Here is a 27,952-nt window from a genome sequence, read left to right as displayed (position 1 = left end):
TGAATAAAGATCACTCAAGCATGTGGATGCGCTCTAGGTAAGAACACCAAAAGTCCATTTCATGATAGCACTAGAAACACTAACAATGTTTTGGAATTAATTCACTCAGATTAATGTGGACCTATGTCTGTTCCTTCTCTTGGAGGATTCTGGTACTATATACTTTTTATAGATGACTTCTGTAGGAAAACTTGGATTTACTTGTTAAAATGTAAAGAATAAGAAGAAATCGTTAAGAGATTTAAATAATTCAAAACCATAACTAAAAACTTATTAGGACAAAATATTAAAACTCTTAGGATTGATAATGGAGGGGAATATACCTCAGATTTGTTTAAAGAGTTTTGTAAAGAAATAGGAACTAAGAGGGAGTATACCATTCCTTATAACCCACAACAAAACGGAGTAGCAGAAAGGAAGAATAGAACAATTATAGAAGCAACAAGAGCTATGATATTTGATCAAAATTTAGAATATTATCTTTGGGAAAAAGCCTCTTGTACTGTTGTGTATATTCAAAACATAAGTCCTTACTCCTACTTCAGAGATAAAAATCCCGAAGAAGTCTTTACTAAGGTTAAACCTAATATAAGTCATCTTAGGATTTTTGGGTGCCCAGTATATATATATATATATATATATATATATATATATATATATATATATATATATATATATATATATATATATATATGGTCCAAAAGAAAAGAGAACTAAGTTAGAACCCTCCAGGAGGAAAGGTATTTTTGTTGGGTATGGTGAACCATCTAAAGCATATAATATTTTCATACGTCTTCCGAAAAATATTGAACTTAGTAGGGATGAAATGTTTGAAGAAGATTCAACATTCAAAAGAGCCCTAAGTTCTGGAGATCCCTCTTCCTTACCTTTTTCTGAAGAAAATACTGAATCTAAGTTTTAGAGGGAGAACATTGAAGAAATTGAAGATGAAATTCAAAGTCTCAATCTTGAGGAAACTCAAAATTCAAAGAAAAGACCACTTTGGGCTATTAAGACAGTAGAGGAAGCACAAAACTTCTCTGCACCATTTGGAACCTTCAAAGAAAGCAAATTAACCAAAAGAATTTCTAGTTGTGCAACAAACATGAGTGATTTGTCTAAGGCAGAACCAACCAATGTTTTAGATGCTATAAACATACAGCTTGGAGTAATGCCATGATGGAAGAATACGAATCCATTATGAAAAATGATGTTTGGGAAATTGTTCCAAGACCTAAAGGAAAATTCGTTGTTTCTTCTAAGTGGATATTTAAAATCAAGCATGCTATTGACGGTAGCATTGAAAAATATAAAGCTAGATTCGTAGCCAGGGGATTCTCTTAGAAAGAGGGAATTGATTATGAAGAAACCTTTGCTTCTGTTGTCAGATACACCTTTGTAAGAGCAGTCCAACTATTGCAGCATCGAAGGGATGAAAAGTACATCAGATGGATGTAAAAACAACATTTCTATATGAAAAAAATTACAGAAGAGGTATATTTGGAGCAGTTTGGAGGATTTGAAACTCATAACCCTAAAGTTTTTTTTAGCAAGCTCAAGAAAGCTCTCTATGGGCTTAAACAGGCTCTGAGGGCTTGGTGTAAAAGAATTGATACGTACCTCTCCAGTTTAGTATTCTCAAAAAATGAAGCTGGTCCAAATCTCTATTATAAAAAGGATAAAGTTGATATAATAATATTGATACAATATGTTGATGATTTACTATTAATAGGTGATGATCATCTTAGAGATCAATGCAAGAAAGATCTAATTAGATAATTTGAAATGAAAGATTTAGGACTCCTTCATTACTTCCTAGGATTGGAAGTATGGCAGAATTTTAACAGCATCATACTTAATCAGGGAAAGTATACATTAGACATCTTGAAGAGATTTGGAAGGTGGAACTGCAGGCCTATGTCTTCTCCAATGGAGACTAATCTACATAAATTTAAGAAAGCAACAACATAATCATCTTCCCTAGATTCTACAGATAGATGATTGGGTCTCTTATGTACTTGGTAAATACAAGACCTTATATTTGCTATGCTATTAATGCCTTAAGTCAGTTTATGTGTGAGCCAAAGGAGATTCACCTAGTCGCAGTCAAACAGATCATGAGATACTTACAAGACACTCTTAACCTTGGGCTCAAGTATGAGAAAGTTGAATTGGACCTACATGGGTACATAGACTCAGATTGGACTGGAAGTGTTATTGACAGGAAAAACACTTCAAGATGCTGTTTTAGTTTAGGCTAAGTGATAATATCATGGATATGCATAAAGCAGTCATCAGTAGCAGAAGGTTCTACAGAAGCTAAATACATTGCAGCAGCAATGGCCTCTTGAGAAGCAGTTTGGCTTAGAAAGTTACTTGTGGGACTATTTGGTCAAGCTATGAATTCTTCAATTATTCATTGTGATAATCAGAGTTCCATCAAGTTTTCTGTGAATCCAGTTTTTCATGACAGGTCCAAGCATATTGAAATTCCTTACCATTATGTAAGAGATATGGTAGATAGGAATACTATAAAATTAGAATACATTTGCATTGCAGATCAGACAACAAATATTCTTACCAAACCTCTCTCTTGAGTGAAGATAGGTCACTTCAAGAAAAGACTTGGTATGATTAAATTGTGATACATTTATATTCTTTAAATTATTATTAAAATAATTTTTTATTGTTTGGCTATTGACTGTTATGGGCTCCACCATTTATATTCATTATCTAAGAGGTGAGGATCTTTGAGATAATGAACACTTGTATAAAAGACATTATGAGAGATGACAATCTCTTAGATAATGTGCTGAACAGTAGAGATCTACTATCACATCTAGATGAGTTCAATATCACATTGTAATGTAGAGATTGCAAAGCCTATGAATCACAATTTGGATAAAGGAAGAATTTTATTATTCTCCGGAGTTTATCCTATGTTCTGGTAGATCCTAACTCAGGATCATGTTGTGATATAGGAATTGCAGTACCTATGAGTCACCACTTGGATAAATGAAGAATTTAATTATTCTCCAGATTTTATCTTGTATATTGTATTCTTTGCAATACTATTATCACTATTATCCGTGATAAGTCATATCACAGGTATAGTAATATGACATAGTATCACGTGTTCGATGATACCACATGCTAAGAAGATTTAGATAGATATAGAATATCAATCTATGCTTATTCATCATAATATGATGCTAGATATGTTATCTCTCTGTCTGATTATCAAGTTAAGAGGGAGTGTTAAATCTATAACTTCGATATAATACTGATCTGATTGCACAAGATCATACAGATCTATTCTTGCATGGAAGGCCTATAAATAACTGCTCCTTGTCTAAGGCATGATCGGTGTCTCTCTTGGATAATGGTATTTAAGTTTGAACTAAACTAATTGTAGTTAGTTTGGATAACAAAAATTACTATCCGTCCTTGGTGCCGATTATGAGAAATCAGTTAAGGGCCGACCTAGATAAGGTCATGTCCCTTCAAGGGACATGCCCTTTGATTACGTTATTTATATGGGGTTTGGTTGTAGTTAAAAGGACACACAAAAAGAACATAGTCTGCTCCTTTAAGCAAGTCTGCCCCATACGAATCCTTGCAGAAATAAAACATTTCAGAATAATAAATATATTATTGACATCTCTCCATACAAGTCTGATTAAAGGAAGATCATCTTCAGCAAGAATTGGAGAAGATATTATCTCAGTTTGATCACACAGAATTTGCCTCGATAAACTGTAAAATATACACATGCCACAGCTGTATCAGATTCATTCCCTGCATGCAGAAAAATCCCCAACAAACAAAAAATGACCTCCACACTCCTGGTGTTCCTCGCCAACTCCACCCACTATGCTCCCAAGTAGCAGTCAGAATATGAGAAGAATGGTGGCTAAGGACAACTCCCTAGTCTGTGTTGCACAGAATACAGCATCCCGTCCTTACTCCATTCTTCTTAGTTTTTAGAGATTAGTGCTCTTCACTATTAAGTTTTTTTTTTGGCTTTTGAGGTTATTAATGAAGACATTATTTTGAGTTGAAAGATGAGGTTACACTACCCAAGGGTGCATGTCATCAATCTGTGCAAAATTCTTATAGAAAATTGATTAATAGGCAGTCAGTCACATTTTTTTTCTTCATTTTATTAGTTTGTATTGTATTAGGTTCAGTTTAATCTTATCTATGCAGTGGCTGCTCACAATAATAGCCTATTTTGACAATTACTTGAACACAATGCAATGAGGTAAGAGAGAATCTCATTAAGTTACGCTCTACTTTGGTGGACTGATTGATCACTTGGCTCACCACAACTTCACTGCTAGATTTGATTTATAATTTATAAAAGACACCTTCTTTAATGAAAGTTTTGTCATGTTAAATCTTGTACCTGAATTTTTAAGAAAGGGTCTGTATCTTTGCGCTATTATAATTCAATAAGTTTTTTGAGGATCTAAGAATAAAATTGTGGCTTAATACTTAATACTGACTTGAATATTGATTGCGTTTGGCTCAGAGAGTTGCACATAGGGTGTGTCTCGGCCTTTTACCAAGTAGTGAGCTAAGCTGGTGCACTGCTGTCAGAGCCCTCAGGTAATCTAGCATATCAAAGATCAAGTTGCATTTCAATTTGTTTAAGCTTTCTCTGTATTATTTCTTTTGCATATAAATTACATTTGTCGATTTATATACACTTCAAAATTGATCACAAAATTTGCAATGAGATGTCATTACAGGGAAAGTTTTTTTTTTTGTTTCTTTTTTTTTGATTAATTCTCTTAGCTTTTCGCCAAAACTTATAAATCCTGCTAGAAATTTGAAACTTGAAATTTAAAGTTGCTCCTAGTGATGTTTCAAACCTTCACCCTCTATGTACAGATAAATTGCATCTAATATGTTGGATACATATTTAATTTCTTTGGTGGAGTTAATTTATGCTTATAGAGATTAGCCTATAAGCCCTATAGTTCTATTATTGTTTAAAAATGGCCAACAATATTAATCTTGTTTTAATTGTTTCCTTAAAAATTCCCTTTATTATATATTTGTCCATGCTACTTTTTTTTAACTTGTTCTAGTGTTCTTATGTATTAAAGTTAAGCCACAAGGTTCAACAGCTCAGACACATTGGTTATAAAATAATAATAATACCCGAAGAATATAAATATGCGATGTTGCTAGGAGGTGGGAACTGGTATGTCTATTTGTGAAAATAGGAGAATGGGGTGCATGGAGACTCCTTTTAAAAATAATATAATTTAATTGTTTATAGAAAACATCTTGGCATTGAACTTTCAACATTGCACATCTGTAATGACCACCCCTGCTTTTTTAATATGCAATGCAAAATATAACTAATGAAGATTAACTTCCAGTTTATTAGCTTCAGATTGCATGCATGATAAAGCACCCACATTTCAATAACAAAGTAGATGGAGTGGGGGTTTATCACCATCGCCACTTGCTACATTATCATAAATAAGAACAGATTACAGGTTGCAGATTGCAACTAATTAGATTAAAAGGGGTTTTTACACATTGTCACTCAGTCAGTACATCAGAGAATATCATAGGATCGCAAGAGAATATCTTTTCATCACATTAAACATATGATAATTCAATTGAGGTATGATAAGAAAACTGAAATAAGACTTCTGTAATAAAAGTCAGACCTGCAAATGTTTTCAAAATATGAATGATATGCCTAGAAATCTTGCCCACATTCAACCAAGAAATATTTAAACAAGGATGCTTAGTAGGATGGTCTTTCAAGTCTCCAAAATCATATAAAATCTTCTCTATCCTAGAAATCTTACCTACATTCAATCAAGAAGTATTTAAACAAGGGTGCTTAGTAGGATGGTCTTTCAAGTCGCCAAAATCATACAAAATCTTCTCTAGCTTTCTCTATTTTCAATCAGCAATTAAAGATCCAACAACAATCTTTTTCCAATTCCTAGAAAGGCAGATTTAGTGCTACTTCCGAACCCGCATGCTAGCTGGGAAGAATGGCTCCTGGCAAGAGGGCAATTTGACTAGATAATTCAGTTCTCCAACAAATCCAACATATGAGCACTCAAAATAAGGTGCCCAGCAGTGAGGAATGCAAACAATACCTAGATCAATATCTCTGTGAGTTATGAACATAAATCTGATTTTTTGTTATTTTGAAATAGCACACCAGCACTCAGAAAAAAGACTCTAAAATTCTACCAATATTTAACAAGACATCAAAAGGATACACCACACGCTAAAACCACAATACCCATATCAAGATACTATGAATAACTTATTCTCCCTCAAACCCAAAATCACCCACAATGCCAAAATGGGCAGATGTTTTGCCTAAAAATATTATTCAATGCTGATTTTATGACAGGCTATTTGGAAAAGGTTTGATGGATTCGAATGTGTTGAAAATTAGTGTCAGGAGGACAGACTAGAAGTTATCAAGAAAGATTCGTCCCTAGCTAAGAGGGAGTGTTGATTTTATTGTAGCTATGGTCGGATTCCTTCAGGTCGACATAGATAACATAAAGGTCGTGATAATATAATTATTGTATTAACAATAATTATTTTATATATATATATCATATTAAATTGAAAATATATATTATTTAATAATATAATAATAATTATATTATGTAATTATAGTTATATAATAATGAAAGGTGGTGTCCCTTGATTATGGGGCACCAACAACATATTTGTAGGAAGATTGAGTCTTTCTCTTAGATTTATTATGAAGAAAAATTTGCAAATGCTGATATTTTTTAAGATGGTAGTAGAGCGGGTCGATTCTTGCTTGTTGAGAGTGAACTGAATTTTCATGTAGAGGAGGCGCATGTCGGTTGCTTGGTGTTGCAGCTGTGGCCATGTGATTTTGTCATATTAAGAGAGAATGACATTTCTACCTGTGAAAACCTATGGCATCTATAGATGAGAAGTCTAGATCAAACAACTGTTATGATATTATCAGAGGCAATGATAGACATACTCATACTTGGATTGAATGACAGTGCTTTGATACCATTTATTGTGCTAGGGAAACTATAAAATGGATATCTTTGGGCATCTTTCATTCCTTGAATGCAGTCAACTATGTCAAACAGTGAGAAGGAATAAATACACGACATCAATCTGCCTTGAAATTGATTCATAAATCAAATGGGTCATCGACAATAATGATCGTGTGAATACCACCGTTTAAATACTACAGGATAATTAAGATTGTGGCTACATACAAAATAAGACATTATTCCTTGTCAATGCCATATCTATACCTTTGACAGTGATGACATTTAGTTACATGATTACAGATGCAATTGATATAGAAATAGGGATTACTATAATCAATATCAATAAAGGAATCATCTCAAAATTAAAAAGAAGGTTAAGATAGTTATATAGCATTGCTGCAATAGAAGAAACTAACATGGGAGCTGTGTTGAGACAGAGATTATGGCAAGCTATTGTCTAGACTTACCACTCTTGTTGTTGTCAACTATGTTTGTGCATGAAAATGATCACCTTACGGCATTTCTTTGACGATGATACTTTCCATAAAATCCTGTACCTATAATATATATAATGGGCATAGTATTGGTCGATTCCAATCAAATTAATTGGATGGATTACCCTTGACAAGCACGAAATTTACAGACTAAAATCAAGACATACTAATCACCAATATTGAAGAAAGTCAATCCATGAAGATTGTAACATTATGGTGATGGAGATATGAATTGTGTCTAATATGAATTTCAGTTTAAACTTATATTTCTTTCAGATGTCGTGAGAATGGTGGTTCTCAAAGTTTCTCATAATCATCTTCTGAGTCAACAATCAATGATTTTCCAGTCAAAAAAAACTTTGAGTTAGAACATGGAACATTCTCTAATTCCTTCATTTGAGCTTAAGGGAAGGATCTTCAAACATTCAATTGGGCGACAAGAACAATGTATAGAAAATATATTAGAGTCTCATATTGGAGGGAAGATAGTGAGCTACGACACAATGAAAAGGAGTTCGTTGGATGATACTCACATTCTGGCATACTACACATTGACTGTGAACAGAGGTCAGAAGTACAAAGTGGAAGATTATCTCATTGATGTTGCATCACATGAATCCATTCTTATGGAAATGTCATGATTCAACCCATCACAGAAGAACTTTAGACACTACAATCTTGATCGGAACTGAATAATACTAAATATTCAAATTTTATCATGGATGACACCACTTGTTAGTTATCAGAGGCTTTTACATTCAATAAAATATAAGTGAGACAGTGGGCAATTCATGTCAGGGATGATTGATATTAAATGACATATTGCTACTTCCAGAAGAACATTCCCCAATATGCAATCAATTTAATAGTGCTGCTAAAGAAAGTTCATCATTGGTCAATCTCATACAAGTATTGTGTATGATAAGATGAAATCAGTAAGAGAACAAGTTGGCAGGCAGTGTTTGAACGGTTCATCATATATCATTAACAAATAATAATATTGAACCATTAATTGTACCATTGACAACAAGGGGACGATTATTGATAAAAACAAATATTGCTGAAAAAGTGCAATTAAGTAAGATCGACTGATCATTATCTAGGAGTGCAATAAAGAGTCAGACAATTCTCATGCAAGAAAGATGATTCTCACGCAAATAAGGATACGTCTGTCATTACAACATCAAATAAGAATAATCCTCATTCAAAGCAATAAATATCATCACATGATTCGATCTGACATATCAATCAGTGGGTTGACATTGAAATGCCACCTTGTCTAATCCAATCTGTAGTAAGAGAGTCTAATGTAGGTAGCGATAAAAAGGATCAATATACAAGCAGCATACAATAGGAACAGTGGACACTAATAATTGACCATGCTACATGGAGGGGAGTGAGTTTGTTTTTTGGGAAATTCTCTTATCACTTCAAAGCTTTGAAGGGGAATAAATTTCAACATCAATTCAGCAAATTTGATTGTCCATTTCAGCAGTCACACCATACAAGAATTAATTCAACAAACCAATAAACTTCATTCAACCACAAGGTTCATTAGGGGGGTTATTCCATGATGGGTAGTAAGAGAAGCATACAAATATGCTAGAATATCAAGTGAGACAGTTATGATACATTTGTTTCAATCAAACTCAGTAGTTCTAAGAGGGTAATATACCAATATTTATTATATAGGAGAATAATCTTGAGGATTAAGTCCCAAATCTCATAAGATTGAGTAAGGGACATTACATTGGTATCACAACATGATTCTACCATCTTGTAGGGTAAAGAGGATGTATGAAAATAACTCACACAAAAGAATAATGTGGAAAGCAAATAGTGCTTAGAAGTGGTTCGATCATAGCTATGACAACTACCTAAGCATTGAATAATGTATAAATTTATTTTGACTATTATTATTAATAAACGTTTTCCATGCTTCGCATCTCATCTTCCATCCGCACTTACATGTGAAGTGCATCCACCATCCGCATTCGCTTCTTTTCTCACCTTTGCATCTCCTGTTACATGTTGCACTTACATGTTTTCACTTTTCACACAATAATGCCTTGAAAACCCTATGCCACGTTTGAAAATCAGCAATCTTCATTTGCACGCATTCCCATGCATTCCACCTTCACGCATTCACATTTCATTCCATCTTCCATTTTTCCACCTTCAGAACACTTTATTCTGCTTTCTGTTCATTTCATTTTCATTAGTTGCATATGCATATGGTTTCTTTGAGATCATTTCATTGGATCTACCAAGTCTCCAATTTGTTTCCAAATCTTTCTTGATCACGAATCAACTTGTATGGCGATTCCATCTGATGATGTATTTATGTTTTGGGATTTTTGTGTTGCAGTATAAGCACAAGAAATGTCCTCACCATCAAAATCCAAAGGCAAAATGAAATATCAATATGATAAAGAATTGGCTCATGCAACTCCCTCATTAGTCACATCTATTCTTGATAATGTGATGGGCATAGAGATTGGTCATGTGGACGTGGCTGATTTTTTGTAGAGAGTTGAAACTCCAATTGGCCATGAAATGAAGCATATCAAAAGAAATAACATTCACTTGGTGTCTACATTTCCTATGCCGGCCATAGAACTTGATTTTGTTCTCGGATGTGCACGACGTTTTACTCCAAAGACGAAGACTATCAAAGATGCTGATGGCAAGGTTATCATTAGCCCTTGATCCTTAGGTCATTGAACAAATTTTCAAGGTACCACATAAAGTTTAATGTGTAGATTTAACCAAGGAATCATCTTTGGCATGCTGGAATGGGCAAAAAGGTGATTATCAGAAGTATGTCAACCTATACTGGTTAGACAATAAAAGAAATAACTTCTCCAGTATGTCAAAGATTCTATTGATTTTGAGCCATGGATGTATAAGTTCATGTTCCAAATCATGGAGAATAAAGAACACATCTTTTGGGAAGAGCTCATCAATATTGCACTTTGCCAGTAGATACTCAATGTGGGAATTTCAGTGCCTTTTTACATAAACTCTTACCTTGTTTATGTTGCTGCTGCCATGGGATCTTTTTCTGGTCTTTCAACCAAGGGAGATCGTCTTCAGGTTCCTATTTGGGATTACTATGACCAAATCACTTTGGCAAATAGTAAATTTCATTACAGAAGAGTCCAAGATGCCTTCTTTGGACGTTTCCGGTGCTTGTTTAATAAACAGTTATTTGTTAAAAGAGTATTTGATGCAGCATGGGAAAAGGTTAACCAATACGGCTGTATTTTCATTCAGTTTTCAACTTTGACATACTTAAGAGTTGGGTATTTCAAAGGTGAGCCATATACCTTACCTAGGTATGCTATAGATTGAATCATCTTGATAGAGTTAGTTAGACGGCTCATGGATGTTCAGAGTGATCAACATGCTATGCATATGCCTGGTTTTGGTATTACCTCAGCTAAACCCTTGTCTATTGGTAACTATTTGATCATTTTTGTACCTAAAGCAAAGAACATGGAAGCAGAGTTGCAGTTGATCACCTTGAAGAAGTTCAAGGCTAGATTTGACTTTGATTACCGAGAGATGAATTCTCAAATGAAAAGTGCTTACTCATGTTCATCGCATCGAAGACATTTGGATTGATATGAGGATAGAGCTTGACATCATGAAGATGGACTACTGTACATTAATCCTGCAATAGATAATCGATCTTAACATGTTGGAGATCCTTTTAGATTTCCAAGTTGAAGATGATGGCAACATTCTTGATCCAGAGTTTCATCAAGCCGACTTTGATAAGAAGTGCCCTTTTCGTATCCAATGGCAACAAAAGGAAGGTACATCTATCATGAACAAATTTCAATCCATCTTGGTAAACACCAACAAATGGCTGAAAAATAAAGGCCTTAAAAGAGTAAATCCTAAGATGGGCTTGGATTGTGGAAGTTTTAGTCCTCTTGGCAAGAAGTCACAGCTGAAAATTACAGGGAAAGATGGTGCCTCATCTTTTGATGCTATGGGTTCCCTCAAATTCAAATTGAAGGGTGGAACAGGAGCCAAATCATCTCAAACCTTTGAACCAATTCAAGAATCAGAGGAAGAATCAGAAGAAGAATTGGAAACAAAATCTAATAAAGAAGATTCAGATGAGGAAGGGGAAGTCGTGATCATATCTCCCCCAAACCCTGCACAAGCTTGTGCACCTTCTATACATGAAGAGCCTTTTCTGCATGAAGTAGATGACGATGTGGATTCATTCTCCATTGTTTTCACTCCTTCCATTCTAGTCTTGGAAGTCAATACAATGGCTCTTCCTATTTCTTTTGTTGCTCCTCGCATTCTTACAAATGAACAATATGAACATTTAGCAAATGTGTTTGAGGATATTTTATGACAGAATCTTCTCAGTATGTTTCTATGCCCTCAGCTGTGTAGACTAAATCTTGTTCTGTTACAACAGAAATACAATCAAGATCGATGCCAATGGTTTCCTTTGTATTTGCTTCTATAGATGAAGGTTTCAGCCTACCTGCATGGTTGAGCAAGATAACAACGAAGAGGAGAAAAGTGGTTGTTCCTCCGGAAAATCTCCCTGTTAAGAAGACCAAATCCAAATCTTTGAAAGATAAGATTGTTTCAAAGATTTTGGTTGATTCACATAAAACCAAATTTGTTGAAGTTGCTGAGCCCTTGATGGACAAACTTGTTGAGGAACTTAGTCGTTCTGATTACAAGTTTACAAAGGTTGAAATCGGAAAGCAATCATGTTTGAGTTGTTTGCAAGATGCTCAAGATGCATTGGCTAATGTATCAAAGAGCAATCATGAGCTATGGGAAAAGAAAAATCAACTGACACAGGAGGGATCTCATGTGAATGAGGTCATTCGACAACAATTTTCTCAGAGTGTTGTCATTATGTCTCAAACATCTAAGGAGAGAAAGTTGATTGAAGCCACCAAGTCTTGAATACAGGAAATCATTTCTGAAGGAGTTCGAGCCATCACAGAGACATTTATAGTTCTTAGGCGCATCAAAGAGATGAATGAAATGTAGTGAAACTTAATTTCTTCTTTGACTCAAGAAGTGGACAATTTGAAAGAAATCCTTGATGACTAGGATGAAATGGTAAGATTTGATTTGGATGCCTTTGTTTCATGTGATGTTCTTCCGTTGTGTGAAATGTTCTTTAGACTTCAAGGGCTCATTGGTTACAAAGAGGAAATATTGAGGAAGCTGATTACAAAGTTGCAGACGACCCTTGGAGATTGTCAAGTAGTTGAAACAAGTGTTACTTGTGATTTGGAACAGATAGGATGCCATGTTATTGATGAATTTGGTACTTTCATTGCAGTAGAAAGAGTAAACTCGGAATATACAATCAGGATCAATACTGATGTAGATTCCAAAGACTTTGGTTCACATACAACGAACAAGTTTGTCTTGTATAAATCCTCGATGAAACACTTGTTAGATACTATGACAACAAATTCCAAAGTTGTACAATTAGCATATGCCAATGCAGTGAGAGTAGAAGCGATATCGAAGACCATGGAAATTGTTGATCTTCCCACAGTACGACATCATTGTCAAATTCAAGGCACTGAGAAACAATCTTTGAGATTGTTGTTTTTGTTTTTTATTTCATTTTAGTTGTTGTAAAAGGATGCATTACATGAAAAAGTGTAATTACATGTAATGCGAGTTACATGTATGTAAGAGGATGTAATGCGAGTTGCATGTAACCCTATATTTTCTCCTGTAGTTAGACTATGTCAAAGTTGGTCGAGTTGCTCCCACTTCTTCCTCCACCTTTTTCTCAACTCTTGTGCCTATATAAAGGAGTGCCCCCTCATTGTAAAAATCATCATTATCTTTATGCAAGAGAGCTCTGGTGAAATTGTGCTTGCAAAAGTTTGTTTGTGTAAGCACTATTTTGAGAGAAAGTGAATACAAAGGAGCATTTGAGACTTAACTTTGATTAAGTGAGATTGTTACTTGCATGAGTTATAAGCTTTGTCTATAATTCATCTAAGTTATCTTTGATTCATGTTATCTTGTGTTTTTGGTAATTGTATCTCGTGAATTGAATAGAAAAGAATTAAGAAGCAATTGGAGCCATACCTCTGACCAGGAGCAATTGTGGAAATATATAGCTAGAAGTTTTTTCAGTAGCCTATACTTCTTTTTTAATTCACAAAATAGTTAAATTATTTTTACTTTTAGGAGTCTATGTGCCCTAATTGTGAAACTTTTCCATATAGAAGTACAACTGGACTTAGAGCCAAATCGGTACATTTTCAGCTAGCCTGTGAGTTAGTGAAGGTTTATCGGTATCACTGTTTCCAACTCTTAATAGAAGTGTTGTTAGAGATTCACCTTGCCCATTACTCGCTCTACAAGTAAGTGAATTCTTTCTTGAAAGATAAGAAGAAAGGATATTAGTAACAACCATTTTATAAAATCTCTCAACTTCTTGCTTACCTTGAGTTGATCCAAGGAATAGCGAGAAGGGGAGCCTTTCCTTTACGGTAGGAGGGATTCTATCTCATGTTGTGGCTGGTCATCCTATTTTGCGACTGGATTTTTATCCAAAACTGTTGGTTGCAAAATATCCACCCAACAAAATGAAGGGCTTCATGGGCTAGAAGTGCACCTTCCATACTTTCTTTACTAGGAACATAACCACCCTACTTAGGGGAAATAATACGCCTCAAAATAGGTTGCAACCTCAAATAGATTTAGTGAAAATCCTGTAGATGGTATTGCAAAGAGAAATGGGTCTGAAGTCATCGAAAGATTGGGGCTCAGAAGCCTTCTGGATGATTGCAATTTTGGTGAATTGAAGTGTTTAAGGATAGCAACATTTCTTCTAGCCTCTTCCAAAGCTAACAATAGGTCCCACCAAATGACATCCCAACACTTTTGAAAAAAGAGGGCAATAAATCCATCCGGGCTAGGGACTTTATTCGGAGGGAGTAAGCAAACCACCCCATTTATTTCCTCCAATGAGAATGGTGCCAATAACGAATCATTATCTTGTTGGGAGACAAGTGACAAGATAACATCAATTAAATCATGTAACCCTTTCTCATCTTGCAAAGGATGCAAAGGAGGATCAAGAAGGTTTTGAAAGAATTTGACCCCTTTATTTTTGATACCCATAGGATCCAAAATGACAGTTCCAAGCTTAGCATCTTTGATGCTGAATATAGTGTTAGCCGATCTGCGGTGTTTAGCTGAAGCATGGAAGAACTTTGTGTTTCTGTCCCCATTTTTCAGCCATAGTTCATGGGATTTTTTTGTTTAGTATTCCTCTTCTTTGTTACTTAATTCACTTCACTCTTCTTGCTTCTCCTTTTGCCTTGCAAAGGTGAGGGGATCTAACCCATGCTTGATAATATGCTTGTTGATTTCCTCCAACTCCTTTTTCACCATCTCTTTTTGAACAAAAATATTCTTGAAAACCTTGGTATTACAAACTTTAATTTTCTTTTTGACATATTGAAGCTTTTTGTGGAATTGGAAAATTTGTGTTCCATTGACAAGAGGAGCACTTACACCATTGCCTAAGGAGAGGCAAGAAGTGTGGGTGCCTAAACCACATACTTTCAAATTTAAAAGAGGGTTTGCGTACTAGGAGGTCCAGGGTAGCAATTTTAGATTAGTCTAGCTGATTCGTAAAGTGATCTGAGCATGGAAATGCCAAGATTGTAGAATTAACTGAAAATTTCTGCAATTTCCAGCTTTGTGAGACAAGAAACCTGTCCAACCTTTCGATAATTTGAGAAGAGATACGCTTGTTATTCCAAGTGAAAATGTCGTTTGAAGGGGTGGGATCAAGAAGGTTATTTGCTTGAATAAATGAGTGAAAGTCTTCCATGGCTTTTGCAAGAGGTATGATTCCTCCTTTCTTCTCTATGACATTTCTAATAGCATTAAACCCTCCCAATGAGAAAATGTTGAGCATGCTTGGTTTGAATGATAGCAGATAAGTTATCCCATAGTTGCTTCCTATCCAATGTGGAGGATGGACCATAAAGTTAACAATTGAGAATGAAATATCAAAATGATTGAAGTTAAGAAGCTGCCAACCCAAACCTTGGTTAACCAGATTGCCAACAATTGATTTAGGATTCCACAAAGTAGTGTAGCCTCCATAGGCACCTGAGCTTTGGAGATGAGCCAGCTGCTACTTTGCCCCAGATTTCTAGTAGGAAGCCTTAGATAACTTTGTTAGTTGAAGTAAAACAATATTGCCCTAAGAGTTGACATTCCATGTTATGAGCTTCATACCTTCCAAGGAGAACACTTGGTTCTTCTTGAGACTCTTTTAGTGGGGATAGATTGTTTGACCAATTTGGAATGAGAATTCTATGCCAATGCTGTCTGAGAATGCTTAGGACCCTTTGCAATTTTGAACTTATCTTCTAGTTTAGATTGAACGCTTGTTGCAATCTCTTCTTTAGCTTTTGCACTTTTAGACTTTCTACACTTGGTTTTGGGGTTAGAGATTTGAGTTTCAACAAGCATCGGGGATTGATGGAAAGATAAAGTTTGAGAGAAGTCAAAAGATGCTGCTTGGTTTTCCCCGTCCACTAATGATATTTGATGGGGGCTTGCTACGTGTAAATCCTCCTGAATATGATCATATTGAAGCTGGCGAGTTCCACTTGATAGAGTTATCCTTGAGGACCAAATCTTCCTGCAAACTCTTTAGGTCTAACTACTTAGATGCTCTTGAACAACTCAGAGACAAATTGACGGGGGAGATGACAAAAGCTGCTTCACCAAATATTTCTTCTTGGGCAATGATATCATATTGTTCTGAAGCAACATGCACAAGTAGAGCATTAGCTAGATCTATTAATTCTTGGTCAAACTTTGCACCCACAGAGATATCATTTACTGGGTTTGAAGCCCTAAGGATATACCCTAAATTGGGCCATCAGAAAACATGATGCGATAGATAATGTTATCTTGAAAATCCCAAGAACAATGAGGAGATTGAGACCCAATCCCCCTGAAGTGGATTACTAGGTCAATCTTGGGGGAAATTCTAATGCTGGAGACTGAGTCAACAAATGCCATAAGATAGAATTGGTCCTTGAAGTTGAAGGTATAATAACCCCAACCGGTTATAACTTCAACAAACACGAATTACTTCTCTAGTTCAGTTGTTTGACATTTCGTCAAACACTTTGCAAGCGAGCTCTGATACCAATGTAATATCCCCAATTGGTTATAACTTTGTCAAACACCAATTTCTTCTTTAGTTCAGTTGTTTGATATTTCGTCAAACACTTTGCAAGCAAACTCTAATACCACTAGAATTACCCCAATCGGTTATAACTTCGTCAAACACCAAATTCTTCTCTAGTTTAGTTATTTGACATTTCGCCAAACACTTTGCAAGCAAGCTCTGATACCACTCTAATAACCCCGACCCATTATAACTTCAACAAATACCAAATTCTTTAATAATTCAGTTGTTTGACATTCTGTCAAACACTTTGGACACAATGAATATATGAATGCCAAACTTTAATTGATATGCATGCAAAACTCCAAACAACCAACAACAAATGTTTTTGTATTTTTTTGAAACATAGAGCATTGACTTTAAATGAGAAAATATGCATCTACATCAATAAGACATTAGGACAACAAATTCTGATGTAAAACTCTGATATAAATCAGATTACAAATGATTTTTAAATTCTTACACATGCCCTAAAATATTCAAATCTATCCTCCATGCAATACAAATGAAATAGATAGGAACTTGAAGAACTGCTCAAGGAAATCTAGATTTTTAGTGTAGCAAGTTCCTATAGTAGGAATGACACTGTAATGAATTACTGAAGCAAATCATTGTAGCGACGACATTGTAGCAGCATTAGTGTAGCGGCATTACTGTAGCAATGATACGGTAGCAGCATTACCGTACTGGCATTACTAGAGCAGCGATACTGTAGCAATATCCAAATTATTCCTTCAATCTTATTCCATGAATCTGGCCCTAGGCCACAAATTTGATACGATGAAAAGATTGATTTGTCTTCTCCAATAGCTATAGCCCCTTGAAGGTTCTTTCACCAATATGCTCGAATAAAACACCTGTATGATGTCCTCCCAATACCAAATTCACTGGGTATTTCACCAGCTCAAATAGAGGCACACAAAAGAACTCCGTTCTCTAGTGGCAAATGTTGAAACCCTTGGCTCCACAGAACTCATCAAATGTAACTGACAATAATCAGATGATAAGAAAAGAACCTCTCATGCCCTTTTATTCTTTCCTTGTGGGAACTATTGTGGCCATTTTGCCACCCATTGCCCATGCCTGGGACCCCTATTCGTAGGCTTGGCAAATCTCAAGTGATGAATCCACCGTGGTTTTTCCAGATGTTCTTGCATTTTTTTATGACAAGCGTGAAGTAATTTAAAATTCCTCATGCCCTCAAAACTGTGCGCTCCACCATTTTCGGAGAGCACCTTTGGGCATGTTGTGGAATGTTTCTTGTGGACAAAGAATGCGTAACTGGCTTGAAACCCCACTCCCAAGTTCTTGGAGCACAATTTTGGAGTAGTGGAGGAATTCTTACCGTGGATAAAATCCTCGACACACTTCAATTTGTGCTCTCTGCATTGTCCGGAGCGCATTTTTCTTGTTATGAGGGATTTTGTCCAAATCAAAGGAATCCAGGCATTCTTTCCAAGAACCCCCCTTTTTCCCTTGCACGCATACCAATGCACTTCATGGAATTTTCATGATAATTAATGTGAAATATCCAATTGTTTGCGACTTGTCGGGTGACAATGAAAACATTTCAAAAATCACCCAAGTTTCTGAAAAGTTTGAAAAATTGAGAAGTGTGAAAAATCATGAAAATTTGGAGAATGTCAAAATCCAAGACGTCCTAAAAATTCTAGAGGGAAGAAAAGAGAAATTTAGAATCCAAATGATAAAGGTTTGGAAAAAGTTTTAAAACTCAAAAAATTCTCGAGGATGAAAATCCAAAATCTCACAAAAAATCCCAAAAGTGTGAAAAATCATGAAAAGTTGAAATATTTGGGAAATTTGAGAAAAATCCCGAATTTGAAAATTAAAAAGAAAATCAATTGAAATCAAAAAAGAAAAAGAATGGAAAATTCGTCATAAATGGAAAAGTTGGATTAAAAAACAAAAAAAAAAAAACGATTTTCTTTCAAGTAGATTTTTTGGATTTACATTGAAAATTAACTATTAATTTTATTGATATTTAATTTGGTTGTTTTAAATAATAATCCAAAAAATAAATATTGGAGAAAAGTTGGAAAAAAATTTGATTTTTTCATTAAAACATGGAAATTAATTAAATATTGATTTTACTTGATATTTAATTAATAAAAATTCAAAAAATCAAAATGGGATAAATGAAGACTTAGCTTCATCCCAAAGCTAAAAGCATCAATAATGGCAACTTTTTGGAACAAATAGAAAAAGCGACAAGTGGCATAGAAAGATGGAAACCTTGGTGGCTAAGTAAAGCAACTACCTAATTTTAGCCTATAACTTTAAAGGCAACTTTTTTGTAAGGATGATTTATATAAGAAACCCTTTCATTCATTCCTTCTCACACAAAAATTTGAAGAGCAAATTGAGAATAGGAGTGAAATTCAAAGAGTTCGGAAAGAAGATTTTTGGGGAAATTTCTGGAATCGTTGAGGAGTTTTCTAGAAATTCGCAAGAGGATTTTGAATTTTGTCAGAAAGGAACCTTTCAGTGAGTTGTGGAAAATTGCATGTTTCTTGTGGAAATATTTAAAAGTGAATCCCGAGAGGAATATGGAAATTTTGGCAAAAATCCAAAATCTTTGTCTTTTGGACAAATTGTATCTGCTTTTTATGATTTCTCTGCATAGTCTTACATGTGGACATTTTCTATTTTGTAGGAAAGAAGAATGGCAGAACCCAGGGTAACAAGAGAAGTGCGCGGACAATTGATAAAGAATGAAAGGAGATGATTCTATCTTGAATCCAAAATTATGTCAAAGTGGGCAGAAATCGGAGATACAAGCCTCAACAACATAGATTTGAAAGAGTTTAACCAAAGAATGCTTGGATACAATAACCATCATCCAACAGAGCTAGCCACAAGAATTGTGAGAAGTGGAATTGTTTTTGCGGCTGGTTTACCTCCTTTTCAGCATCTAGAGTTAATTGTGGAATATACCAAACACTATAGTCCTAGGGATAGAACCATTAGGGATTCTGAAAGAAATATTCCGGCAGATTTTTCTCCGACATCCATTTTTGAAACGTTTGGGATTCCTTCTCACCCAAGGATGGTCACAAAAACACAGGAGCAAGCACTCAGAATCTACACCTCTGGAGTCCAATTCTATGAAGAAATAATCAACAAAAGATGGTTGAAAAAGAATAGATCGCATCATTCTAAGATTCCTAAGGAAATAGTATGGCTTGACTTGCAGAGGGAATATAGCGACATGATCATGATGCTGAGTCGCATATTTGGCATGCCTCATTCTTAGAGATTTGACATATTTGAATCTTGGATGTGGTATTTTGTTGAGCAGGTGATGGAGGAAGGCGATCGAATAGATTGGGCTGGGCTCATAAAGTGACAATCTGAATGAACAGTTGATGAATCTAAAACATACAAGGAAATTTTACATAAGGTCTTATGTCATCTACATGCTAGCACATAGAATGAATTATGGACTACGATGCAAAGGACCGATTGGAAGTAGAACCCAACACCTCAAAGTTCATGAGTGCTACCCGTAGTTGCATTTATATTCAAAGGATGATCACACGAGGGTTAATGATACATTTTCCATGCGCATAGTGAGAACACTACAAAAGAGGCTACATGTGAGATTGTCAGTGGGCGTGATGAAGTTGGTCGAAGATTATGGCGCCTGGTTCATTCAATTTCCCACTTTTTCATACATCCGAGTTTAGAGATTCTCCATGGAGCCATACAAAATTCCCAGGTACCTAACGGACGAGATGGTCTTGTTAGAGCTTACTCGACAACTTACAGCATATGACAAGATTCAAAAAGGGAAGGGATTACAGTTCCCAATTTCCATAGGAGAGGGAAAAACTGAGGCATGCCCATGTCTAAAGGCTACAGAGAGATCATTAGATGAGCTCCACTGCTTCTGTCTTCTGCTTTATCTGAAAAGGAATGATTTTGATCCCTACAACAAGATCTCATTAGTAGCAGGATCAAAGTACCAACACAAAGTTTACTTGGGCAAATGCGGCAGACAAGAATGAGATTAGAAAGAAGATGCTTTCAAGATTACCATTGAACATTGTCAGAACATGCAACATATTTAGGGTTTCTGATCAAATGGAGGAGGATCCAAATGTGATACAAAAAGGATTTAGTCTAGAAATGATAGCTCAGCCATATGATTGGAAAAGGGAAGAGGTTATAGATCTGGAAGCTCTTTCAAAGCCAGTCTTGGATTTTACAAAGTGGTGGATTGAGCGTAAGCTTGAAAAATTAGTTGCATTGGCTAATGGATTCACATATAGGTTGCTTGGTCATCGACCACTTAGGGATGAAAGATCGGGACGAATATTTGAAGGGACTGTTTAGGAAAGAGGAACTCCAATGGAGGATGTAGGAATCGAGAAAGGGAAAGAGGTATCTCGAGAGAAGCATTCTAGGATTGAGGAAGTCATCCAAGAGCCTCAAAATAAGAAACAGAAACATGGAAATGCTCCCTCTTCTCCGAGTTGCACTCCAAGTGTTCAAGAGATGGAAACATTTGAAAAGCAAGAGGTAGAGACAAGCATAAGGAGATTTGAGTGAGAAGAAAATTTGGATAGGCTAGTACGTGATAGACTAAGTATAAATGCCTATGAAAAATCTGTGCAAGAAAGAGGGAGAGATCAAGATATTGCTACAAAGTCTTGCTACAATCTTAGAGCGAGAAATGATGAATGATGGAGATGGTCCACTAGAGGAAGAGGCTCCTACAGTAGCAATACATCTTTCAAATGCTGAAACTGTAGTGCCTAAAGTAACAGTGGATAGTCCAGGGGGTGAAGACAAGATTGACATTCGAGTAGTCCAAAGGAAAGAGCAATTGGTGATTCTAGGGGACCAAAGTATACCCATTCCAGAATGGTTGAGGCAATGAATTCAATTGAGTCAACAAAAGGAGGTTGATCCGGCAATTGAATTACAGGAAATTTTGGACCGAGCAAACCGATCGGAAAAGCAAGGGAAAGCAAGAAGATATACTAAATTCATTAGAGGAGAATTGGGGTCTAGAATCTTGCAGATTGCGACTCCCATGATCGACAAGAGCAAAAATCAGATTGCTCTAGATGAATACCATGTTACGGAAATAAATCTTGGTCGGGCCTCCCGAGAGCAAATATTAGAAGAATTTGATGACTTCACATAGGCTTTGAAGGATAGGTTGAAGGTGGAAGAATAGTATGAGAAACAAAAAGGGAAATTAGGGCCTTATGTTAGTATATCAATGACTTGCCTCATCCAGTAAGAGAAGGTCCATCATTTGTCCTTCCAAACAGGTGTTTCCAGTGAGGTGGTAGGTGACATTGACAGGATCAAGCGGACTGCTCAAGGTGCAAAGGTTTGGGTTGAAGGAATTCAGGAGGAAGCCTTCAAACATGCAAAAGAATTAGTGCAAGTGCATAGTAGGGCATTAGCTGCACTGTCCAGTATCTAGTGCACAGAGGAATCATGGGTGGATGAACATATATACCAAGTTGGGGTGATTGTCGACATCCAAAATCTGATGGAGTCCCCAAAGCAAGAATTGATCGATGGTCAAGTTATCAGCGAGGGGGATGTCTATGATTTTCTTCGATGGTACAACACATTGATCATAGCTAAGGAAATGTTTGAGAGCTTCACCAAGGAATCCACTTGATGGAAGAAGATTGTTGACAACATCAAGCAAGGGATATCCAATGCAGATGCATCCTTGTTATCGCAGAGATTGATGGAAGAAGAAATGACAACTGATAATCTAAAAGTCAAGTTAGAGGAATTATTTTGATTAAATGTCTATGAAAGAGATGATTTTGAGAACTTCTCCGTCTTCTCAAATACAATGCACACTACTTAGGACTTGCTTCTAGATTGGGATGAAAGCTTGGGAAAAGCAGAAAGAGCAATAGAATTCAAGCAAGAATATGCACCAAGCATTAGTACAGAGGAATTGAGAACAATGTTGGATCGATTTCGCGCACTCAAGCGGGGGAATCAAGGATAGATACATTTAATGTATAGTGGGGGTCCTTAGTGGTCATTTATTGCACTCCACTCCCTAAACTAGCATGAATAGTGGGCATTTATTACCCACTACAGTAATGGATTCCTTGTTGCACTAATGTAGATTCCTTTTCTTTGCCGTAACACCAATTAGGGTTGATGTGGCACGATCTAGCCATCGGTTATTGTAATCATCCGGGTTGTCCGTTGTAATCGAGGACCTATATAAAGGCCTCATTTCTCATTTGTAAGGGGGGATTTTTATGAGATTGTTGCTATGAGCTACTGAGGTAATAAAAATTTTCATTGAAACTTGGTGAATACATGATGTGTCTTAGTGCTTGCTTGTTCTCTTAAATTCCTTCAATTAGATTAAGTTTAGCCTAGTTAATGTGTGGTGATTACAATGAAGAATATGATGGTGTATTGATGAATTACTTTAGTTCATACTTTTGACATTTTAGTGATTCTAACACATTGTGCAAAGTTAGCCTGAACCCCTTTCATGCATATGTTTAACTTCTATCATTCGTATACATTGTTCTTTATGATGGTGTATGTGGTGGTAAGAAAATCTTTGGCATAACCCTTGAAGATTTCACCAGTTCACGTGTAGTTGTAGTATAACTTGGCAAAGCGGAGCTTGGTAAATTGAGGAATTTGTCCACCAGAGTACTATTTATTGTCATTGCTACCATTAGGATTAGAATAGAATTCATGAACCCTATCCTATTTAATTTCGGCATATTTTGTGAAATCTCCAAAAAAGTACTTCATTGCAAAACCTTAAGATAGCTTCCACATCCAATATGGCTTGAAATGAATTTGAATAAACATGTAAGGCCCCTTGTGATCATCAGCAAATCACATCAAGCACCGATCTTATCCACCGTCAAGACTTGGCATTAAAGGATTCTTTAAGTCATCGTATGATCTTCTGGCAATCTTAGCATCCATGAGACTTTATGCAAGAGAGGATAAGATATTTCAGTATTTTGTTCTATTGTTTGGTGGGTCATAAAACACACATCAATAGGAACTCACTCACTTTTGTCCCCAATGTGGGATAAAAGATATAGTTCCACTTTTTAAATTGTTTTTAAGTGACTTAAGTTATAATATAGTAACTTAATAATATAAGTTCAAAAGTTAATATTTATTTTGGCCAAAAAAATATTAATATCTCCATTATTACTCGTCATCTTTGCATGTTGTCTGAACTAGGGGCTGACATGACCAAGCCGCATACAACCATTCCTCATTTCTAAAAATAGTAGAGGTTCATCTCCATGATTCAACACTTACTAAAAATAGTAAGTAGAGCAAATGATGTCCAAATTAAGCCAAATGAAGACCAAACTGAAGCTCACTGAATTGTGGAGAAGATAAGACCCTCCCAAGCCAAGCCATTGCCTCAAAAGACCCTCTACCCACAATAATTAGCTTACGAGGATCACAATAATAAGCTAATCTCTGAAACTCTGATGCTGCCAAAAAATGGGGACATTACAGAAGGGAAGGCTGGAAATGATCAAATGAATGCTTTTAGGACCCAAAGGTTTCCTATCTGCAGTATAATCCTTGAAGGACATAAAACTGCCTTGGGTCTCACGTTCTGACTGAAGAAGTTGAGGCAGTTGTGAACCAACATCTGCTGAAACAAGTGACTTTAAAGGTGCTATATTGAAAACCTCCGCTTCCACTTCTTGCTGTGGGAAATGAAGAACGAATGAATCTGCTTCAGGCCCAGAGTAGCTTAAGGGTCCAACTGTAGAAGTGTGACTATCCCTATCAGAAGTCTCTCCGTCGTTGTTAGTCTCCTCATCTGCCTGATGTTTAATAACCACCTGTGAGGTGATAGCTTGAGCGACCGATAGTACTGGGGTAACTATATTCATAATATAATTATTATATTGTTATATTGTAATTATATTGATTATATAATTATTATTATTATGTTGATAAAATAATAATTATATTTTTTCTCTGTAATAGCATGTGTTTTATTAATTAAATAAAGTAAGTTAACAAAAGAAGTTTTAATTCTGACATCACATCACCCAAAACAACTACACACCCTTTCCCTGCTTCAAACAGTTACAACACTAAACAGTTATATTTGTAGTCTACTTAAATCCACTGTAAGATATTAAAGGTACAAGGAACAACATACCTATTCTCTGCAACTCTACAATTCCTTACCCATTTTGTGTGAATTTTCTTATTTGCTTTACATTGTAATGAATTCATGAAAACTGTGTAGATAAGTTGAGTCTTAAAGAGTCACCCATCTAGGCTCTGCGAAGCCTGAAATTCAAGAGAGAAACATTCATTGGTCAACCATGCATTATTCATAATCATAGGAATGTGTATACATATTTTGGGGGACCAGAGAATATTGAAGGCAGGTTGGGGAACCAGAGAGAGAGAGAGGGAGTGAGAGAGAGATCTCATAATCACTCTAGGAAAAGAATATAGAGAGCAAGCAATTATAAGATCTCATAATTACTCCAGTCAAAGAATACAGTACGTCACAATTAGTTCCGTGATCTTAATGATAACTGTTGTGGAAGTATTCTTAAGCTTGGCATCATATTTTTGATGATATATGATTTTGACCAACTTAAACATTAATGTCCACTACCAATAAAACATTGTCAATGTGACTATAAAAAGTATAATCAGCAGTGTATATGATAGGAGTTTCTTAGGCTTCTCGACCATGAAGATTAGATCTGAACAACTGTCCCAAGAGATGAAGAGATGCAGCACTACATGAATTACAGAAGCAAATCATAGCATAATCATTTACATGTTAAGGACCACAAAGTGGAGTACCATTAGTAAACTTTCAATAATAAACTCTTGTTTCGTATTGCCAAGATCTTGAATGGTTTGTTTTATGCAGGCCTGAAGGGGGCATGTTACATGTGCATGGGAATGTCAAAGACTGTGAGGAGACATCTTGGCTGGACTATCTCACTGTGTCTATAAAAGATTTTGCACTTAAAGAAGGTAACAAGTTCATCTCCAATTCTTTTAGGTTTTCTTATGAATATATTTTTGTGTATATTTATCAATCATAATCTCAGTAAGCGCTTTCAGGATACACATGGAAGGTGAGGATTGAGTATGTGGAACGAGTTAAATGGTATGCTCCACATATCCGTCATCTGGTTGCAGATGTCAAATGTATAAGTATGTGATTCTATAATTTTGTATTGTACTTGTGATATAGGAACATTATCTGTATCAGTTTTATTGATGGTTGATTAACCACGTAGCTCCTGAGGACAGGAAAAACAAATGTATTGATATTTTCAGTGGTTCCTTAACTATCTACCTTCTGAGTCCTGCTCATGATCTGTCAATCAATATTTTCAAGAGATTTGGAGCCATTGGGATCTATGTAGACACTGTTGTTGAATTTCATTATGTTCCCATATTAACTATAAAGTAAAAAAAGTCGTTTGATTGAGAAGGGAAATAGATCTCTTGGATTAGACATAAAATTTCTCACACAAAAGGAGAATATGATAGTCAGTACTACTAGTAGATGAAGAACTTGTATATCACCAAAATCAACTTGTAAACAAATAGCACAATAAAATCATAGTTGTTTGGAAGGCTACATTACTTGACAGCAGAATGAAATGTTGTCAGTACAACTAGTAGCTTTCTTGTGGCAAACTGCATATATTTCTTAATGGGGTTCCATAACTATTATCCAACAATTTGGGCACCTTAATATATATTTTTTGTCCAATGTAAATAATCGACTATTCTTTCAAGCATTGTTAGTTTTTAAGGGGAAGAACAATATAATTATATTGATTTCTATCAAAGCATATGCCAAAAACATTTGTAATATGTTGCTTGTGGGTATTTACTATTTTTAATTTTTAATTTTTCTTTTCTGTTTTTAATTTTTCGTTCTCTTATATTTTTTCTTTTCAAAAACAAAAGGGTTCGGAGCTGTAAATGGATATAAGAATATAAAAAATGCAGCTGAAAACTAATGTGGTAAGATAATACTAATTCTAGCTCTTGCTGCATGTGCCTTTTTTCCACTTATGCGTATGTGATGAGTTCAGTAGTTGATTGCAAACTCCCTACGGCCCAAGATCACCTGTAAAACAAATATAACCTTCCATAACAGAGAACGATGAGAATAACTCGCTCGATTATTGATGAATATAAAATGTACATATGATTCCTTGCTTATAAAGACAATGTTGAGGGATATGATTAGATACGATTGTGATATACATCTTTAATTCTATGTTATGGGGCAGCTAGCTTAACATATTATATGATCTTGTTGAAAAGGTAAATGTCAAAAGCTAAGATCTTATGAGAACTAACAACCTTAAAGAAAGATTCGCTAGGACTTGAGTAAATCAAAGCATGTGATTTGGACATACTAATGCACTAGTTAGGCAACATGTCACTTGAGTGCAACTTAGGGAGTAGCACATTATTATGCAAATCATGCAAATATGAAAAGATTATGTTTCCTGAGTACAAGGGCATGTTAAGTACCCATTTACAATGCAATCTCTAATAACTAGAGAAAAGGAGAAAACCTAGTGGTTCAAAACTTCTCTCCAAACAAGTAATGAAAGATGAGGATTCAATGATACCCCACAAGGACCGCATCCACGACAAATATAAAACAATAATTCCTTGGTAGGAAGGAAAGAGAGATTGTATAACCTTCTTCCCCACAAAGAAAATGCTATCATTTCTCGATTTGAGAAGAAGATAGATCAAGTACAAATGTAGGATCCCATTCCAAATAGGAATTTGTAGGAACAATGATGCAAATGTATCATGATTGTGTCTTTGAAATTAGATAATGTGCCACTATGTTAGGTGCATGTATAATCAACCTAGATGTCAAAACAAGATCAAGTTGATCTTGAGCAAGACCCAAAGGTAAGTATGACCCAAAGGTAAGTATGATGTGAAAAAAACTATTTCATTGTCATTGAGTATGAGAGATAATTCCTTAATGGTCCTCCAAATTTCAAATGTGAAACTCCACAAACAAATATGCAATGTTAATAATTATGAATCCCAATTGAAAGGATATTTAAATACTTGTTGCAATCTTTGTACCAATCACCAACCGAAGATTGATATGTGATCTTAGCTAGTGTGCAAGA

The 27,952-nt window shown here is 35.5% G+C and overlaps 1 protein-coding gene across 2 annotated transcripts in view; it reads left to right on the top strand.

Annotated features, from left to right (window-relative positions):
• Nucleotides 1-26,575, top strand: part of LOC149537261 (Met-10+ like family protein / kelch repeat-containing protein) — a 151,461-nt gene extending 124,886 nt beyond the window's left edge. Inside the window, exons 9-11 of one of the 2 annotated variants that reach the window (XM_089807600.1) lie at nt 4,535-4,611; nt 25,693-25,799; nt 25,890-26,575. In XM_089807600.1, coding sequence (XP_089663726.1) covers nt 4,535-4,611; nt 25,693-25,799; nt 25,890-25,990 — 285 coding nt within the window. In that variant the 3' untranslated portion in view covers nt 25,991-26,575. Of the gene's footprint in view, nt 1-4,534; nt 4,612-25,692; nt 25,800-25,876 lie in introns of both variants that reach the window. The other variant, XM_089807601.1, reaches the window with a different exon arrangement.
• Nucleotides 26,576-27,952: the final 1,377 nt, after the last annotated feature.

Source organism: Cupressus sempervirens, chromosome 10 (assembly GCF_028749045.1).
Source record: "Cupressus sempervirens isolate cs-2001-9-10 chromosome 10, ASM2874904v1, whole genome shotgun sequence".
NCBI lineage: Eukaryota > Viridiplantae > Streptophyta > Pinopsida > Cupressales > Cupressaceae > Cupressus > Cupressus sempervirens.
Note: the sequence above shows the minus strand (reverse complement) of the source record. Positions and strands in the feature narration are given on the sequence as shown.